This window comes from Oncorhynchus masou, chromosome 27 (assembly GCF_036934945.1).
Source record: "Oncorhynchus masou masou isolate Uvic2021 chromosome 27, UVic_Omas_1.1, whole genome shotgun sequence".
Classification (NCBI taxonomy): domain Eukaryota; kingdom Metazoa; phylum Chordata; class Actinopteri; order Salmoniformes; family Salmonidae; genus Oncorhynchus; species Oncorhynchus masou.
In genome coordinates, this window is record NC_088238.1 from 20,775,785 (window position 1) to 20,793,910 (window position 18,126).

At 42.5% G+C, this 18,126-nt stretch overlaps 3 protein-coding genes across 8 annotated transcripts; 2 read left to right on the forward strand and 1 right to left on the reverse strand.

Annotated features, from left to right (window-relative positions):
* The first annotated feature begins 268 nt into the window (after window positions 1–268).
* Window positions 269–13,662, forward strand: LOC135515761 (transmembrane 7 superfamily member 3-like). 3 transcript variants are annotated; one of them, XM_064939473.1, is made up of 13 exons: window positions 269–577; window positions 2,139–2,293; window positions 3,367–3,517; window positions 4,014–4,134; window positions 5,483–5,654; window positions 5,801–5,978; window positions 6,514–6,600; window positions 7,028–7,108; window positions 8,413–8,565; window positions 8,702–8,799; window positions 8,976–9,138; window positions 9,254–9,481; window positions 13,572–13,662. In XM_064939473.1, the coding sequence occupies exons 1-13, from the start codon at window positions 505–507 to the stop codon at window positions 13,607–13,609; spliced, it is 1,698 nt and encodes a 565-aa protein (XP_064795545.1). In that variant the 5' UTR covers window positions 269–504; the 3' UTR covers window positions 13,610–13,662. The 3 variants fall into 3 exon arrangements, with proteins under 3 accessions (XP_064795545.1, XP_064795547.1, XP_064795546.1); XM_064939475.1 differs by having other exon boundaries at window positions 9,254–9,530; window positions 13,572–13,660; XM_064939474.1 differs by lacking the exon at window positions 13,572–13,662 and having other exon boundaries at window positions 9,254–12,278.
* On the reverse strand, window positions 12,451–14,018 carry LOC135515764 (FGFR1 oncogene partner 2 homolog). Of its 2 annotated transcripts, XM_064939479.1 has the most exons (5): window positions 13,785–13,919; window positions 13,553–13,670; window positions 13,274–13,416; window positions 13,046–13,159; window positions 12,451–12,929 (listed from the first exon to the last, which is right to left on the reverse strand). In XM_064939479.1, exons 1-5 carry the CDS (start codon window positions 13,917–13,919, stop codon window positions 12,792–12,794), a joined length of 648 nt encoding a protein of 215 aa, XP_064795551.1. In that variant the 3' UTR covers window positions 12,451–12,791. The 2 variants fall into 2 exon arrangements, with proteins under 2 accessions (XP_064795551.1, XP_064795549.1); XM_064939477.1 differs by having other exon boundaries at window positions 13,046–13,416; window positions 13,785–14,018.
* Window positions 14,019–14,499: 481 nt separating this feature from the next.
* On the forward strand, window positions 14,500–17,388 carry LOC135515765 (mediator of RNA polymerase II transcription subunit 21). Of its 3 annotated transcripts, none has more exons than XM_064939480.1 (5): window positions 14,500–14,781; window positions 15,163–15,249; window positions 15,548–15,662; window positions 16,298–16,398; window positions 16,888–17,388. In XM_064939480.1, the coding sequence occupies exons 1-5, from the start codon at window positions 14,716–14,718 to the stop codon at window positions 17,065–17,067; spliced, it is 549 nt and encodes a 182-aa protein (XP_064795552.1). In that variant the 5' UTR covers window positions 14,500–14,715; the 3' UTR covers window positions 17,068–17,388. The 3 variants fall into 3 exon arrangements, with proteins under 3 accessions (XP_064795552.1, XP_064795553.1, XP_064795554.1); XM_064939481.1 differs by having other exon boundaries at window positions 14,692–14,781; window positions 15,153–15,249; XM_064939482.1 differs by having other exon boundaries at window positions 14,696–14,785; window positions 15,153–15,249.
* Window positions 17,389–18,126: the final 738 nt, after the last annotated feature.

The window sequence follows — 18,126 nt, forward strand, 5'->3', positions numbered from 1 at the left end:
AGAATTTGGTAGAATTTGGTAGAACGTTAAAAACCGATTTAAAATATACACTTTGCCAAAAATTATACATCTTAGTCCATAGAATGATAGTTGATTTTTGCAGATGCATTATGGTTTTGTAAACCAATTTGCTACAGATATGTTTAAAACTGGTTTCATGATAATCACCCAGTTGCTGCTTTGTTCAGTGATTGGGCAAATGTAAACCAAGCACGAGGTTACAATCTCTGTGTTCTGGAACGCCCGCGAGGACTAGGGACTGGGACCTGCCCAGTTTGTTTTGACGTCTCCTGGAGAAAGGAAGTAGCTTGCAGCAGTTGACATTCGTTGTACGTTTGAGCAACCGGACGTGGTTGGAGTTGTTCCGCGGAAGCAACAACAGCAATGAAAACGAATTTGTAGCCACACTATGTTGCACTGGCCTGTAGCCTTTATTGAATATCTCAGAAACTGTGTTGCAACTGTTGTAGCACACTAGGAAGTAGGAACGTGGGCCCAAAGAAAATGCCGTCCTCCTGGCTAATGTACATATTTTTATATGTCTTGGTCTGTGATGGAGTTGTAGCACAAATGGAAAGTAAGTCGTGCTTTTAATATTTTAAAATAAAATTGGCAAGAGATTAATTTGTATAACTTTCAGATTGCATCAAGGTTTCTGGTTGAAAGCCAATCATACTCTAGCTAACGTTAGCGTCTTATTGTTTTATATGAAGAAGATATATACATACGCCTTCTTTGAATCAGAGATATCAACTCCACTAACTCAGTGAATTGTTAACCATTCCTATGTTTGGAGATGTTACCTATTGTTGTAGTTAGTCTTCACATTGAGGCTGGAGAAATATGAACCACTCAAATTCATAGATGGAACTGTGGATGCACGGGCTGATAGTCCATGACATGGACTAACGTTAACTAGTTGTATTTTGAAATGGCATTGTTTGTTTACAAAGTCTCAAATATCAACAAAAACAAACAATGGAATTAAACAACCTTATTGTTTGGGTTATGATGAAGTGAAGACAGTTGTACTAGTTGCTGGAAAAGTGGAAGCAAAACACTATTCAATATGTCTTCAACAGTAACATAGTTATGTGGAATTAGTCTGGGATTTCAAAAAAATCTTTCACTCAATTTCATACCCAGGTTGTATAGGCTATGTAAATGCTACAGTAAACATAGGATAAAATGCTGATTGTATACACCCACTCCTGCCATGCCAGTATGCACAGCATTAAAACATAGATATTTCTCTCATGGAATCTAATTCCTTTAATACTACATATTATTGAAATGTAGGGCTAATTACACTGCAAGTGAAATGGCCGCTAGTGAGGCATCTTTGGATTGGCCCTAGTGGACAGGTTGGATGCCATTGACATATTTAATGCTTGAGAAAGCAGCAAGCATTAGGAATTGGCTGCTTATGTTTTTTTTGTTAAACAAATGGAAAAGAACCCATCATGGCGGTCATGCTTCTTTTTCAGTCTATTACTCTTGTACCCAGAGAGAGAGAGAGAGAGAGAGATATTTGGTGTCACAGTAGATACAATAGTTGTGTTGTATGAGGATCTGGCCTGCCTTGTTTTTGGTATATGTTGTGGATTAAAGGTGTCCTTCTCAGATGTACTTACGATAGGCTCACATCCTGGATGATGTTGTCACAACCACAGGGGTAACCACATAGTCACAGCACCCTGTGCGAGATTTATCAGTGGGCCGTCAATGGAAATCAGAACAGCAGAACTGGAAAGACATTCACACTTACGGGTGGCCAACTCATAAAAGCACTGAGCCTTTTTCTAAAATGTTTTATCCTTGCAAGGTGAGGTATTGAGTGGTATTGAAAACAGCGGTGTCAATACTTTTTACCACTACCTTTTTGAGAAAAAAGTATTACTAGTTAAACAGAATCTCTTTCTCTGAGCAATTGTATTAGTTTAAAACAATATAATTTCCAAATGTGTTGAGCATAGAATATACTGTAGCTCAGTATTTTAAGTTTTGATTTTATACAGTCATTTTGGCTCATCTTTAACGGTGTCAATAATTTAGGACCCACTGTATATAAATAAACCTAGTAACAGGTTGTGGATAGCCTGGGAGGATAATGCTGTAACATGTATTTCCTCTCTCAGATCGGGTGGTTTTCCTGTTCAACACCTTTCAGAACGTGAATGTGAATGAGAACGAGACAGTGCAGGCTGTGGTCTCCAGAATCCCCCTTGACGTGGCCTTTATCACCCTCCAGTTCCACACACAGCACAGCAATGCTACGCTGTCCTACACCAGGGTAAGACACTGGCTCACGCACAAACACACACGCTCACAGTAAAAAAGATTTATCTAATAGTCTAATTCAGGTCAATGTTCATTCATTCAAAATGACCTATTGCCCTATCAAACACGTACAAACAAACTCACACACACGATCGGCACTTATTGGTCCACTGACTTGTGGAGGGAAGTCAGATGATATGGAACCAGACTGGTTGCTCATCATGGGAGGAAGACAGGGAATGAGGCAAGGCTAAGATGGATTGACCAATCCTGGCCTTGGTCCCAGAGATCCAAAGGGATGGGTGACGAAACAATCTCCAATCACCCTATCACACACACCGTTTTTAGTGACCCACTTACGGCAGAGTCTTGTGAGATTTGCAGACACTCTTGAGTAGAGCTGTGGTCATGTGTTAGGCTGGTCACAAGCTCTTTGGTGCTGACGGAAACCTTTGTGAACGCCTTTCCCTCTTTCTACTGAAAACACTTTGAACTAACTCAAAGTAGCCGTAACACAAGTAACTCAAAGTAGTTGTAACTCATGGTGGGAATAGGCTAAAGCTGTAAACATGCTCTGACTGTAGTGAAGTCAACAATGAAAACTGTCCCCAACTATTAAGGGGCAAATGTACCAAACACAGCGTAGACAGTTAATGAGTGTCGTCTGGAAGTGAATATCACTACAAGTCGTTCTTTCTCCACTGTCTGTCAAAACCATCTGGCAGGTATAGCCTACAGCTAGGTGTGAAGAGGTGGTCAGTCGGTCGTCTGTGCACATTTCAGTAGTACTTTACATTACAGCACTGAATAAAGCAGTAATAACATGGTGGTAGTATGGTAACTACTACATTAGTTACTCACAATGGAGACATTATTTGCCAGGATACATAGAAAATTGAGAGCAACTGAAACTTTTAGGCAAATCAGTGCATTGAAATCAACTAAATACTGACTTAGAGCTTTAGAACATGGGTCTTCATGGGATTTCAGGCTTTGGTTTGGCGACAGAGTTGGATGGATTAGGGCTGTGTTGTTGACTGACTATTTGAGTGATTTTCTGGTTGTCTGGTTGACTACTTTGGGCAGATGCCAGAGATTGGCCTCTCTCTAACAGCGGTGGACTCAGGCCTTCTCTCACCCCTGATCCCCGGTCAGACCAAGCTCTCCTGGTTCCTGCTGGCCCCTGATGGGGACTCTGTGGCCGGCACTGGGGTCATCCTCCCCTACACCAGCTCTGGTATGTATGCCCTTCCATCTCCGCTTCCCAAAATAATCCACCAATTCCTCTACAGTTTTAGGTGGCCTCCCACTATCTGTCAATGCCTTACATTACTTTTAGGGTTCCAGGATATTTTACCTCTCACTACTCACCCTCAATCCACCACTGTTTTAACCAATCCATATACCATGTCAAAACAATAGCAAGAGTATCTTGTAGATGTGGAGCCTGTTTCAAACAAACCCCAAAACAAAGTATGTCAAGTGGATTATTGAACAAAACAAATAGTCAACTGAGAACAAATTTCAAAGCTGTTTTGTCTTCCACCAAACTGATTGTATCTGTGTAGAGTAATCTGCACTCTACACTTCTCCACAGTCACCAGTAGGCCATCTGCATAGACCAATGGTACAAACTCTCAACAGTCTGCTACTACTGTACTGTCAATGGACTTCAAGAAAAAACAGTAACTTGATTGGCTGGTTTTAATAACGTGTTTTCTCTCTCTCTGCAGACCCAGTCCCTGGAGCTTGTAATCTGGCGTTTGACCTGGACATTGACCCAAATATCTATCTCCACTACAACATTTTTGAGACTACAATCCGCTTTGGACCTGCAAATATTGGATATTCAAGGTAACAACACACTAGAGGGTTTATAAATGAGCATCTTTGATTTAATCACTTCTGTCTCACTGCAAACATATGTGAGGCAGGGCACACTCTGCATATGTTTTTGTTTTAAAGTTAACCCTGGTGAAAAGTCAACAATTAGCCAAAGAAATTGTCCTGTGACTGAAAGACAATGCATTCTTATGGGTGCATTATGTGTTGTCCTACATTTGTGTGGCTTTCGTTGTGGTGGAAGCAGAGTAAGAAATGTTTTAATGCCAGGGCTCTGGCTAGGAATGTGCTTTAGTAGAGAAAATAGATTTACCCACAAGTGTTGAGGTACAGTGATTGGAACCCAACCTCTTCAGAATGTTTGGAGAGGGAAATCATTGATATTTTCTAATGTAAATAAAGAAAATACTTTGTTGCTATTAATCAGGCTATGGTGTGATAATGATCATAGGAGTTGGCAAGACAGCCCAAACAGATCTGGTGACCAGGATATGGGAAGTGCTGGCTTTTAGTATTTCCACATACAGTACCTACTCACTCGCATTACACGGACCGCAGAGTGGAAACACACACAAAATTCTGTCAGGGCCAAGCAGACTGCAGAGCGGAAAACACACACACACACACACATACACACACATACACACACACACACAAAAACACAAAATCTCCCTATTATACATCAAGCAGCTATAATGTAACATTGGCCTGTGGTCTGTAGACTGAACTGTATCTAAATTTACCTGGAACAAAAATAAATAGGTTTTGAAAAGCAGTGATTCAAAAAGCAAAAGACCAAAGAGGTCTGGGAGGTCTGTGGCAAAACAAAAAAAAGAGTCTCAAAGATTTTGAATGAGACAAAAGTGATGGGGACACTTATTTTGCGTAGTCTCAGAATTGTATTTTAAAAAAAGAAAGAGACTCCGGCCCTTTCCGTTGCAGTTTCATATTGTTGTGTTATTATTATTTGTGACGGCCCTTCTGAGCCATCTTATTTCGTTGTGAAAAATGTTGAATTTTTTAAATAAAAAAATCTACAACATTTCTGTTTTAAAGCTGGAATCCTTAATAGGTGAAAGTGCCATGTCCGTTTAGGATATTACAACAACAAATAAGTTACTGTAAACAACCACTGTTTTTCTCCGCTGACATCACTGTACACACGATAGAACAGCCAAATATGCAGTGCACTTTTTTCCCCCACGCAGCCGGACTCTTCTCTGCTCTGTTTTCATCAACAAAACAATAACAAAGGCACTGGGGGGCGAACAGTGGTGCTGTTTCCCCCAAATGCGCATTCATACTTTAAAGCAAACTTTCAGAATCGATTGTGAACTGACCTCTGTTTTAACCTCCTCAGGGGCTCCAATCCGCCCGCCTGTGACACTGAAGTAGGTGAAAACACTCGATGGCGCCTGAGGTATGACATCTACCAGTACTTCCTGCCTGAGAGCGACCTTTCAGAGCAGAGCCTCATCACCAGCATCCAGAGTGTGGCCAATGTGCAGACCATGAGAGAGCATGGGAAAAGGGTGAGTTGATAATAGTGTGAATTTTGTGCAAAATGGACATGTATAAAAATACAGATTGGGATACAGATTGGGATTGTAGACTGTAAACTTGCCGGTTGTGGTGTAATGGTATGATGAGCTTTTCTAAAAACAAATTCTCCCTGTAGGTCATGACACTATCATCCAATGATAAGACAGAGGTAGTGTTTAGCTCCATCCCGGGCCAGGGTGTCATCTACTCTGTCATAGTCAGAGACCCAGTGCTTAACACCTCTTCCTCGTATATCCCTGTCCACACCTACGCCTGCAGCTTCTCCTCCACCCTGGATGGCTGCGACACTCTGGGTAAGTGGGACAACCAGCACTGGGTCAAAAGGGTCTTTTTGCAGGGAAATGTCAGTCAATATTTCTATAATAGAGACATTTCTAAAGATATCTGAGTATTCCTGTCTGAATTCCCGGGGCCTTATTCAATGAGACTTGTTGTTGAGTGGAAGAAGAGCATCATGTCATTCTACACAAGACATTTACTGTACTGCAATCGTTCTGGCTGAGACCTTGAGGGCTATTTCCGTGGAAATCTTATAGAATGCACCTTGAAGGACAGCATGCATTTAAGACCAGGGAAGATCAACACCAGTCCCCTGGGAATATGTTGTCAGCTGATTTCAGCCTCTATCTTGATTAGCAACTGACTTATGAACCCATATATCAACTCTTGTCAACAGTAACACACTGTAATGGAGCAATAAGCAATTTCAGAGCAGGAGAAAAAAGAGAAACAATCGACACAGTGTCTCTTGTATGACCAACAACAAGTTAGACCAACTATGGGGAAAGACAGAATGACTAAAGGCTGATGTACTTTCTTTTCTTCTAGGGAAAATATCCACAAGGATCTTCTTCACCATCGCTGGTTTAGCTGGCCTCTTCGTGTGCTTCTTTGGGCACCGCTTTTTCAAATGTGGTGAGTAGGTGGAAACAAGTGTTGACTTACCAAGTTTTCCACTACATCACTGGAAGATAAGTCTGGGAAGTCGAGGGCTTTTCCTCCCTGTAGAACACCAGTAATAAATAGCCGCTCCCAACTAGCTGTATCCCAGTAATTTATGGTTTGTGAAAGTCCAAGTCTCATTTAAAGTTCATGCCAGCCAGCTAATGAAAATATGGGCTGGAGGTTAAAGGTCTTGTTGTAAACTGTTGCTCCCACATAATGGGCAAAAATAATGTGAAAGAAAAATAATAAATAGACTATTCGCTGGTCATGTAACAGGTTTAATCTGGGTCTATGAAACCAGTTGTAGATGTCATGCTAAAAAATGTGTGTTTATTGTGTTGCTCTCCCGTATTAAACTTTCCTCCCTTGTTCCCCTCGCCATCTTCCTCTCTCTCAGAGCTATTCTGTATGGGCTTTGGCTTTGCAGCGTTTCTTTTTTTTGTCCTGATCACAAGAACTACAAAACTGGACTATGACAGTAAGTTCAAGTGATTTCAAATGAACATAAGATTGTAGACCTTGTCAGCCAGGTTGATAAGGACATTAATTATGTTGTGTGTTTTTTCTATAGTAAATATTGGTCTTCAGTTTATTTGGTCATATGCTTGTTCAGTTATCTCTGTACTCCCTCTGTAGTTTTTAATGCGCCTCCAAAGCATACAGTATTTTGGAATGAAATTAGCCATACAAACTGGCTTTGCGGCCAGACAAATTGCATTAATCGTCACAGGTCTTTCATAAATGCAAATTAGATAGTCATGCCATGTCAATATGATTTCCCCCCCAAAATTATCCTATTTTAATTTGGAAGCTCCAGTCGGTGCCCCCTGAAAGCAAAGTTTTTCTGTGATTCAATCAGGTCAGCTCAGTTGAAAGAAACTCCTGTTAGTTTCATTAACTGGGAAATGCAATCAGATTTGTCAGTACTAAGTCAGTACAGTTGTTACAGTATGAAGATAAGTGATATTTAATTTTTTTAAATTAATTTAACCTTTTGTTTAACTAGGCAAATAAGTTAATAACAAATTCTTATTTACAATGACAGCCTAGGAACAGTGAGTTAACTGCCTTGTTCATGGGCAGAACAACATATTTATACCGTGTCAGCTTGGGGATTCGATCTTGCAACGTTTCGGTTACTGGCCCAACACTCTAACCACTAGGATACCTGCCGCCTCACATGCCATCTAAAAGGCAGAGCAAAACATGTCACGTATGCATCTTATGCTTATTTTACAGTTTGTGTATTTTGATTTGGAGAAACCTAGAATGGCTTGCATGGGTATTTGTGCGCCCCATATGCAAGGTGATGACAGTGTTGGCTTGTATATGTGTTAGTCATAGAGGATGGCGGTGAGCGTTTGAATTCAGAATTACACACTCGAACCCTAATGTGATTTGGTCAGTGGTGGAGCTGATGGATGGGTGGCAGAACTCATCCAGGACGCAATGGAAAACTTCCCCAGTGCACAACACACAGTTCAGTGTGAAACAACACATTTCTGCATAGAACAAACATCTCACTGTAAAAGCCCATTCCAGTAATTAAGTTGGCGCACGGGTTCCAACATGCTGAAGAACACATGATTTAGTATAAAGATAGATTAACATTCTTTAATTATCTGTAGAGAAGTTGAGTTTAGAATTCCTGGACTTGCTTTCATTTATTTGGGGTCAGTCTGAGTTGGACCTCCTGCCAGAAGCTCAGGTTATCATTCAGATATTTGTCCAACTCCCTCTCCATCTGACCCTGACAGAAGTGTCTGTGTTTCCTCCCTGCAGTCCGCCTGACCCTGACAGCAGTGATTGGCGTAGTGGGGGGAGTTATCCTGGTGATGAGCTGGTGGCGCTTCGGCTCAGTTATGTCCTGTGTCGTCGCCGTCGGTCTCATGTTGGGGTTCCTCATCTCCTCCATTGTCTTCTTCACGCCTGTCGGTAAAAGAACCAAAAAACACCTATGTCAGATTATTATTTATGACTAGTTCAAGCAGGATAATGTTCAATCAGATGAATGTTGTATGACACAAAGTATTGTAGCAAAGTTGTAAAAAAGTTCTCATCACTTCCTCAGGTGACATACAGGTGTTCCGTTCGAATGTGGTGTTCTGGGTGACGTTCAGCTGCATCGTGGTGGTGGTACCGCTCTTCTTTGTCCGATGGCCAAGAGAGGTAGGCCCGGGTCCCTACCCCTCTGCACTTTATTTACAGTGGCTGTCCAATTCAACGCCATAGTCCTCTCCCACTTTAAACTTAAGAAGTGCTTAGAACTTTCAAAGATTTGGGAGGACAAATATGGAAATGGAGCCTCTGCGTAAAATTGCTGTGTGGGTGTTGTCTGTCTGCAGGGTAACATCACTACGTGTGGTGTAGCTGGAGCCTATGCTGTGGTGCTGGCTGTGAATGCTTACATATATACCAGCCTCTCCTACATCACCCTTAACATCCTCAAACGCTTCCTCAACGACAACTTCAGCAAGGCCTTTACTGATGTGCCTTTCCAGGACATTGGTGAGTAAAATCACTTCAGAGAGTTTTCTTTTATTTAACCTGCAGGCAGGCCATATGTTGTGCACCTGATTTTGACCTTTCAACCTAACATATTTTTGTCCTCTTGGTCTTCCAGATTTCATCATGATCACAGTGTGGGTGGTTCTGGGTGTGTCTGGTATCGTGCTACAGCTCTACCGGGAACGCACACGGCCCTTCTTCCCCCCCAGCCCTTACCTCATGTGGCTGCAAGAGCGGGAGCGCCGCAAGACCAACGTTCTGGACCCAAGCCACCACACGTCCTCACTCCCTTCCCGTCTCCTCGCCCGTGCCCGACAGCTGACTGGCAGGAGGGAGTCCGCTGGCGAGTGCACACCCCTCCTCCTTTAAACCCACCCACTTTACCCAGCCAGGTAGACAGATTCACCCCACTAGGAGGGTGCTATGGGGCATGGGCTCTCTATCTACAGGGGAAGCACCATTGCGTTTGGAGTCTTATGTATGATTATGTATGTTTTCATGCCTTTGATGATGGTAACAGTCCATTAAGGTAGTGTTTATATGCCTGGGGAGGAACTTTGTCACAAAGTGCACACAGAATTTTCAAAAGATTATTTTCAAGCATGATTTGATTCACTTCCTCAGTCTTGTGGTATTTGGCTGCATGTTCTTAGACGGTACTGAGGAAGTTGTTACCGCTGCCACTTAATATTGTGCCAAAATAGTTGGCCACCCTCTCTCCTAGTACATCACAGTGCCTTTAAACAACTAGGGTTACAGCATACCAGTATGGGCAACATATGTGTTTTAGTACCACTGAATAGCACAAGAAAACATTTGGAACAGTAAGATGCAGACAGTCTTTTTGAAATGGCTTTGACAGCAACATTTGGTAGGTAGGTATTCATTTTAGTGTAAAAGTAAGTATACTTTGTTTATCTTAATACCACTCAATGAAATTGGAGGGCATATGTCCCCCCAGTTTTAATGGGTATGACACCACTGTCAGGGAGTTCTGGGTATGCCCATTTTGGCTCCAATGGCTGCAAATTGTTTTTAATGTTTTGTCAACATTTTCGTATGCAAACTGTCACTTTTACACCATGTTCTATAAAACTGAGGCCACTATTTTTTTTCTATTTACAAATATGAACAATTACATTTAAGAAATATGAGCGATGTTTATATTGAAATAACAGTTGTTGAATCGAACAATTAGTGGTATGGGTGGGAACTTGCAGCATAAAATGTATCCTCTCTTGAGTTCATGGACATATTTGATAGCACTCTAAAATCATAAACCACAAGTGGCAGGTGTAGGTGGATCCTGAGCACTGACGTTTATAGGAAATGGTGATATAGCCAAAATCAAATCAAATGTATTTATATAGCCCTTCGTACATCAGCTGATATCTCAAAGTGCTGTACAGAAACCCAGCCAAACAGCAAGCAATGCAGGTGTTGAAGCACGTTGGCTAGGAAAATCTCCCTAGAATGACCAAAACCTAGGAAGAAACCTAGAGAGGAACCAGGCTATGAGGGGTGGCCAGTCCTCTTCCGGCTGTCCCGGGTGGAGATTATAACAGAACAAGGTCAAGATGTTCAAATGTTCATAAATGACCAGCATGGTCAAATAATAGGTCTGGGACAGGTAGCACGTCTGGTGAACAGGTCAGGATACCATAGCCGCAGGCAGAACAGTTGAAACTGGAGCAGCAGCACGGCCAGGTGGACTGGGGACAGCAAGGAGTCATCATGCCAGGTAGTCCTGAGGCATGGTCCTAGGGCTCAGGTCCTCAGAGAGAGAATTAGAGAGAGCATACTTAAATTCACACAGGACACCGGATAAGACAGGAGAAGTACTCCAGATATAACAAACTGACCCTAGCCCCCCGACACATAAACTACTGCAGCGTAAATACTGGAGGCTGAGACGGGAGGGGTCAGGAGACATTGTGGCCCCATCCGATGATACCCCTGGACAGGGCCAAACAGGAAGGATATAACCCCACCCACTTTGCCAAAGCACAGCCCCCACACCACTAGAGGGATATCTTCAACCACCAACTTACCATCCTGAGACAAGGCCGAGTATAGCCCACAAAGATCTCCGCCACGGCACAACCCAAGGGGGGTTTCCTGAAGTGTTGAGCAGTAGCAGGAAGAGCAAACAAGTGCCACAGCCTCTATTGCTCTGTCAGGTGGCCTGCTGTTTATGTTCTCTATTGCCAGCTTTCGTTTGGTAAAGCATTTTCAGTGTTTCCCCTATGCCTTTTCTTTAGCAGTGGTGCAAGGGTAGCTGGGTGGGTGCATTGCTAGTATTGTAAGCACAATGTCCTGCCAGCTGTTCCCATAGACCTGCAATCATTGACCAAACGACTATCCCTTTAAAAGCGCGTCTCGGCAATTTATTGAACCTAGGGGAAACACTAATTTTAAGGTAGTCCAATATGTGTTTTGTGGGACCTTTTCTTTAGGTTATTTCTCTCTCATTACCCACCCAGTATGTGCTTTGGTATGAAAAGCTGGCTTATTGAGGCATTAATGATGTGTACAGGAGTTTGCCTGCAGTCACATGACATGGTTTATTAATGCATTCCATGACCGATGTCAGTTTTTCCTCCAAATGTTCAGTAATATTGAAATTTAAGTAGATAATTTAAGAGATTATTTTCCCTCTTGTGCAAAACAACAAGGTATCCTCAGATGCAGTGTAATATCCAACCAGTGATTTGGTGAATACTCGCCATTTGCACACGACAGGATGTTGAATTAAAATTTGATAGGGAATTTATTGATATTTTATGGTTAGTAGAATCACCTGACAGGATTCAGATTAGGATTACAATGTCAAGGATGGGAAAGACTGAAATGGCCATTTCTACTTTTCTCAGTTTGCAAACCAAAACACACAGGGGTGTGAGGACACCGACATTGTAAAATTATAGCCATACTGTTGAAATTCCTCACTAGGAAATGCTTCTATGCACTAAGACTACCGATGAAGCTTTCTTAAAGGTCAAGGTTACCTTTCAGTATTTTTCACTACAGCTCTTAGGTACTTACCTTTTCATGTGCCATGTCTTGTTTTAAAATGGGTTGTTTGTCTACAGTGTTTGTTTTGTTGTGTGAGAAATTTGATAAATTGTTTTTCCTAAAAATCAGTTGTTCGTTTCTCTGCTCCTCTTGGCCCAAACGTTTGTCATCAGTGAAGTTGTGATGTATCATGGTGCAACCATTAGGTCCAATTTACAGTCTACGTACAGTAAGATGTGCATTCCAAATAGTCCTGTTCACACATACATATTTTCCACCACTGGGTTTCAGTTTAACATGTTTCTTTCAAGTGTTTTATTGTCATTCAAGAGCAGCACTTTCACTCATTCACACTTTAAAACCCCACAGGCTCATCAGATATAGCACAATGCGTGCCAAGATTAAAATGCATGACAGACTAAACTGCTGGAGGATTTTCCCATTTGTCTCAGAGGCTTCCAACTGTATACCTCCAATGTAGTGTGACAGTTGGGCGGCAGTATGACCTGGGGCATCGTTCGTGGTTGAGTGCACTCTGGGAGTCTGTGTGGCTGTAGGTGATTGGGGGGGTATGGTCTGTACAAGGTGGGGGCGCATACACACACACACACACACTCCAAGCTCGTGCTGGTGTGGGCCTAACTCTTCCGGAGGCTGATGTCGGCACTGGTCAACAGGGCAGACAGGGATGTGCTATCTGAGGCCTCCTCTCTCGTCAGAACGAGGAAGGCTTCTCGACTGATCCCTAGCAGCTCACGAAGACCACTGTTCTCCAGCTGCTCAAAAAAAACATGCATATATTTTTAACAGTATGTTTGAAATAGTAGTACTGTTAGTACTCAGTCAATGCTTTTGGTAAACAGTGAGAATACAGACAACCTGTGTGACTCACCTCTAGTTGTTTGATCCTCTCCTCGTCTTCACACAACCTCCCCTCATCCACTTCGATGGCCTTCCTCATCACCGTAGCCATCTCGTTGATCTTTTCTATGTGCGCTTGCATTTCCTGCAGAGTCATAGAATAGAAACAATATAAATATTTGCTTTGAACTTCTTCAATACAAGAAGAAAGGGTAGCTCCTGAGTGCGATGTGACACTAGAAGAGGGTGGGTCACTCACAGTGGCGTGCTGCTCCTTTAATTGGTTGACGATGGCTGGGTCGTCCTTCTTACTGGCCATGAGGAGTCTGAAGACCTGCTCCCTGTATTTAGTCATGATGAGCTCTATGGCAGACTGGTGTTCCTCCAGGGAGGTTCTCAACTCTGCAGGGAGAGAAGATACCCACATTTCTATGGATTTATCCAGACAGGGTACTTTTTCAACTGGTAATATGCCTGTTATGAAACCAATAAATAGAGTAGCTTCATTTGTTTTTCAGCTTATCACACTCTGCTCTACCTTTGTTTTCCTGCTGTAGGTCACGGATCTGACGGTTTTCCTGTTGGATGCCCATGACGAGGCTGGAACGGGGCCGATGCCGGGCTACCCGGTTCAGCGACTCAATCTCCTCCTGATACTACAAACAGATACACAGAACTCCAGTCAACTCAATAAAGGTCAGTTAAAGGCAAGTGTGTACCCTTTCCAACACCAATCAAAAGAGCTGCACCACCAGTGACATTGGCATTACCTGTTTCATCGCCTCCACCCTCTTGTTAAGGGACGTTGTCTGTTCGATAAGTACCTCCGCTGCATTGTCATGGTTGCGAAGTCTTTCCACCAGCGACTTGGCGTCTGACAATACATTTTCTAATGAACACGACATCTCGGTTCGAATAAGTACACTGGAAGGAAAATAAGGTTAAGATGCTGCGCCAAAGCCTCACCAAACATGAATACATCATTCAATTTCTCCCCCTTCTCCCTGGAATGTGCACTTGCTCACTGCCCCTCAAGGATTTGAAAGTATTGGATTGGTATAAGTATGTGCTAAACTAGAGGGAGATCCAACCATATTTATCAAATGAGTCCTAATGTAACTTAGAGGAAGACTTAAGATTCTTAGGCAAAGTGGCATCTTGGCATCCATTACATAAATACTTGGCACATGAGCTTGTCAAAATGGATGGAATAAAATCCTGACAGTCACCATATCCAAACAATACTAAACATCATGATTTGGTCTTGGACCCTCATTCATGTACTTTTACTGCCTAAATAGCTCGCATAATCTCCCGGTCAGCAGGGACGTATTCATTACGTAAACCGTTTTACCTTTAAGAACCAAACAGAAGCAAACAGAGAAAAACAAGAGTTTCTACTGGACAATTTAAGGAAGGTCCCGCCCCGTTTGCTTCCGTTTGGGAAACGTTTCACAATAGAATCGGCGTAATGAATACGCCCCTGGTATACAGCTAACCTTCAGAGTTTGACTCTTGTTCCAGTGACTGATCAGTGGACACCAAAATGATGTTTGCAAAGTATTCGAACAGGGTACTTTAGCTAGCTGATAATTACGACAACCTACTGACTGTCGCAATCGGAATGATGTTGTTAGACAGTTGTCAGTCAGATACTAGCTAGCGAATCAACAAGGTTAGCTAGCTACAGTAGCTAGTTAAATGCTACGGAAATCAGGTGAATCGATCACTGAAAATACAAGCAAACAGAAGCTGCAAGAGTCTCATGTTGGTATTGTATTTTCTGAAAAGTTACTATACTTAGCTGTCAGAAGAAAAGTGAAATTGCACACTAAACGAACCGATGCTCGTAGATTTACCTTAGCGAGAAACTCCTTAGCCAAGCGGTACACTTCCTGTTGTTACTGCTGTAGTCTGGGAAATGTATAAGCACGTTCCGGATTCTTTAGATTACAAGCGCTGCGGTCAAACTGAATAGCATCCCCTCCTTCTATATTCCAGTTAGGATAGCTATCAGATACTGATTACATTACTTAAATATCCCTGATACTAATTTTCCAGTTTTGTTTTCTTTCTTTGATTCTCTTTCACTGTGTGCGTTGTGTACTCCAACCTGTGGGTGGCAACAACACGCTAAGAAACGTTTAGTCTGCCCGGAAATCCAATTTTGGAGAAGTGGGAGAAACAACAAAGATGGCGGACAGGCTAACGCAACTTCAAGATGCAGTCAATTCGGTATGATACATTTTTTTCATTTAGCTATTAGTACACCCCACAATTGTTTTGTCATGCTCTGCAAATTGTCATGTCACGTTAAGATTGACTGACTTAGTATTTGGAAGCGGACTAGGCTGAATAATGACAGCCAGCTAGTTGGCTAAGTTCTCCTTATCGGTTCTCGGGTGCAAGGTTTGCTGAGCTAACTAACTTTAGCTACCTAACAAACAATCACGTTGTTTAATGTCTTATATTTGTGTTAGGTCAAAATGCTCCCATGACAATATTTTTCTGACGGGTTTTTGATGTATTTCAGCTTGCTGATCAGTTTTGCAATGCAATCGGGGTGCTGCAGCAGTGTGCGCCGCCAGCTTCGTTCAGCAACATACAGACAGCAATCAACAAGGACCAGCCATCGAACCCCACTGAGGGTAAGGACATGTCAAATATTAGATCCAAGCAGGATACCATTGGGGCATGTTTGCCTTTGGGCCGGGGCAACCGGAGTTCAAGACTTACACCCACCGTTTGCTACAAAGCAAATGTTATTTGCGCCGAATACAACAACAGGTCACCTTACAGTGAAATGCTTACATACAAGCCCTTAACCAACAATGCACTGGTGTCAGAAGTGGGTTGTACTCAACAGAAATAGAATCCTTGATTCTATTTCTCTGATGTACTCTCCTGTGATGCTGTTGGAGGTAAGGATGGACATAGGAAGGCAAGAAATTTGGAGTGCTTCCAGTTCTGAGGGGTTTGTATAAGGAACCTAGCCAATGTAGTCTGTTATGACTTTCCCCAAGTGGAGCAGTGGACAGTGTGTTTGCCTTCGGACAGGGTGACCCAAGTTCAAGACATACCCTTTCCATTTGCTTACATTGTTAGCCACCAGCAATGTGAAAATCATTTTTGACACCTTGCTGATACAAATGTAATCTTATGTCGCATAAATGTAATACAATTTGACGGAAATAACGACATTGACCTAACAGCGCTATTTGCATATGAAAAGTTTACGGATTACATCTTTAATTTGAAATGGGGTTGTTATTTCTTTCCCTAGAGTATGCCCAACTATTTGCTGCACTCATTGCCCGGACAGCTAAGGATGTGGACGTGCTGATTGACTCACTGCCTAGTGAGGAGTCCACGGCAGCTCTACAGGTATGGAGGTTGAATTTACTCCTGTGATTCAACAGGAGTGGAAAACCTCCAACTAGAATGCCATTCCCATGTTGAAAATTATTATAGTACATTCTTTCAAGTGAAAGCGATAGTTCAATTCTAATTCTGTATTGCTATACTCTTACTTTGGAAATAGCATATGGAGCCAGTTGAGGACTGGCTGGAATCTGTAACTACTTTGGTTGCAATCCAAGTCAGACTTGTAAGTGGCTATCCTTAGCATTGGTTACCATAGCCCTGTCCCGGGCATACAAACAAATAGCTTTGGTGAATCACATTATAAGAAGTGTAGATGGGAATATTTACTCTCCACTCTCACTTTGGCACACATTACTTCAATGAGTTCACGCTCAAATAACTACCGTTTCTATACATTTTGTATGGAGATTTTATTGACTTTCTTCACTCCCTCTTTTTCCCCTCACCACCTCTTACCTTTCTTATCTTATTCCCTGCCCCTCTCCCTAGGCGGCCAGTCTGCGGCAGTTGGAGGAGGAGAATCATGATGCAGCGGCACGTCTCGAAGAGGTGGTATACCGAGGGGACTTGCTACTGGAAAAGATCCAAAGCGCCCTGGCTGATATTGCTCAGTCACAACTTCGTACTCGCAGTGGAGGGCCCAGCCAGACCACACCGCCTGAATCATGACTCCCACACATGGGGCAAAGACATTCTCACATCACTTTCTCACATAAATACACCATAGGGCGCAAATGTGTACAGAAAATCAAATAAAGAACCCACTGGGTGGACCTGAACAGCTGACCTCTCAAGGATGTGAATCTATGGAAAATACTTCTTGCAATATGTGAGTGGGACATTGGGAAGTTGGTGCTTGGGGAATTCAGTGAGGCAAGCCATGAACCCACATGTTTCTTTACACAAGGACCTTGAGTTCTGCCAGCAAGGAACTGTTTACTCTGTCCTTTTCTTAGCACACTATTTTGGATTAAAAAGCACTGCTCCGTTGTCAACATCTGCTGTCAATTTCTTAACCCTGGTTATTTTGAGGATGCTAGTTATGGGTCTGCTGAGTGCTGTTGGTAGCCATTTTTGTACATACTGACAGCAGCTGGTGAAAGGAACAACAATCCTAAATTGATAGAAGCCCATGCTGCATACCAAAAAATACTAACCCTTTACAAGCAAGCCATGTTGTTTTAGAAAGTCAGGTTTTGTATTATTTTATACCAATGTTTCTATCAACAGTATATTTCAAGGCCTAAATGACATTTTAAAAAGAAGTTGACTTTTTGCATTTCATGTGGAATGTTGGTGCTTTTTTAATGTTTTGTATTTTGATATGCAACACAGACAAACCTTGGCCCCACCGAAAGATGGCTTTCAGAATGCCCTTGAATTTAAAGTGTTCAAGTCTTATATATTAAGGGGATTCGATTGAGCAGTCCGGGTTGAACCGACTATAGCTCGTAACGTGACTGGGCAAACTCGTGAGTGAGGCGCACCCTGCTCAAATCGAACGGTAATCTGCACAGCTCGTGATATTGTGCATCATTCAGAAACATACACTGCTCAGAAAAATACATGGCAATTGCCAGAGAACACCAAGATTGGCAAATTCGCCACTGGCGCCCTGTGATCTTCACAGATGAAAGCAGGTTCATACTGAGCACATATGACAGATGTGACAGAGTCCGGAGACGCCGTGGAGAACGTTCTGCTGCCTGCAACATCCTCCATAATGAC

Coding starts and splice junctions, on each gene's coding strand:
- LOC135515761 (XM_064939473.1), top strand. CDS start 505: ATGCCGTCCTCCTGGCTAATGTACATATTTTTATATGTCTTGGTCTGT. Junction 4,135..5,482: donor GCAAATATTGGATATTCAAG/GTAACAACACAC, acceptor TAACCTCCTCAG/GGGCTCCAATCCGCCCGCCT. Junction 9,139..9,253: donor TGTGCCTTTCCAGGACATTG/GTGAGTAAAATC, acceptor TTGGTCTTCCAG/ATTTCATCATGATCACAGTG.
- LOC135515765 (XM_064939480.1), top strand. CDS start 14,716: ATGCTACGGAAATCAGGTGAATCGATCACTGAAAATACAAGCAAACAG. Junction 14,782..15,162: donor AGAAGCTGCAAGAGTCTCAT/GTTGGTATTGTA, acceptor AGAAACGTTTAG/TCTGCCCGGAAATCCAATTT. Junction 15,250..15,547: donor TTCAAGATGCAGTCAATTCG/GTATGATACATT, acceptor GATGTATTTCAG/CTTGCTGATCAGTTTTGCAA.
- LOC135515764 (XM_064939477.1), bottom strand. CDS start 13,919: ATGTCGTGTTCATTAGAAAATGTATTGTCAGACGCCAAGTCGCTGGTG. Junction 13,671..13,784: donor GGGTGGAGGCGATGAAACAG/GTAATGCCAATG, acceptor ATCTGTTTGTAG/TATCAGGAGGAGATTGAGTC. Junction 13,417..13,552: donor CCTACAGCAGGAAAACAAAG/GTAGAGCAGAGT, acceptor CTCTCCCTGCAG/AGTTGAGAACCTCCCTGGAG.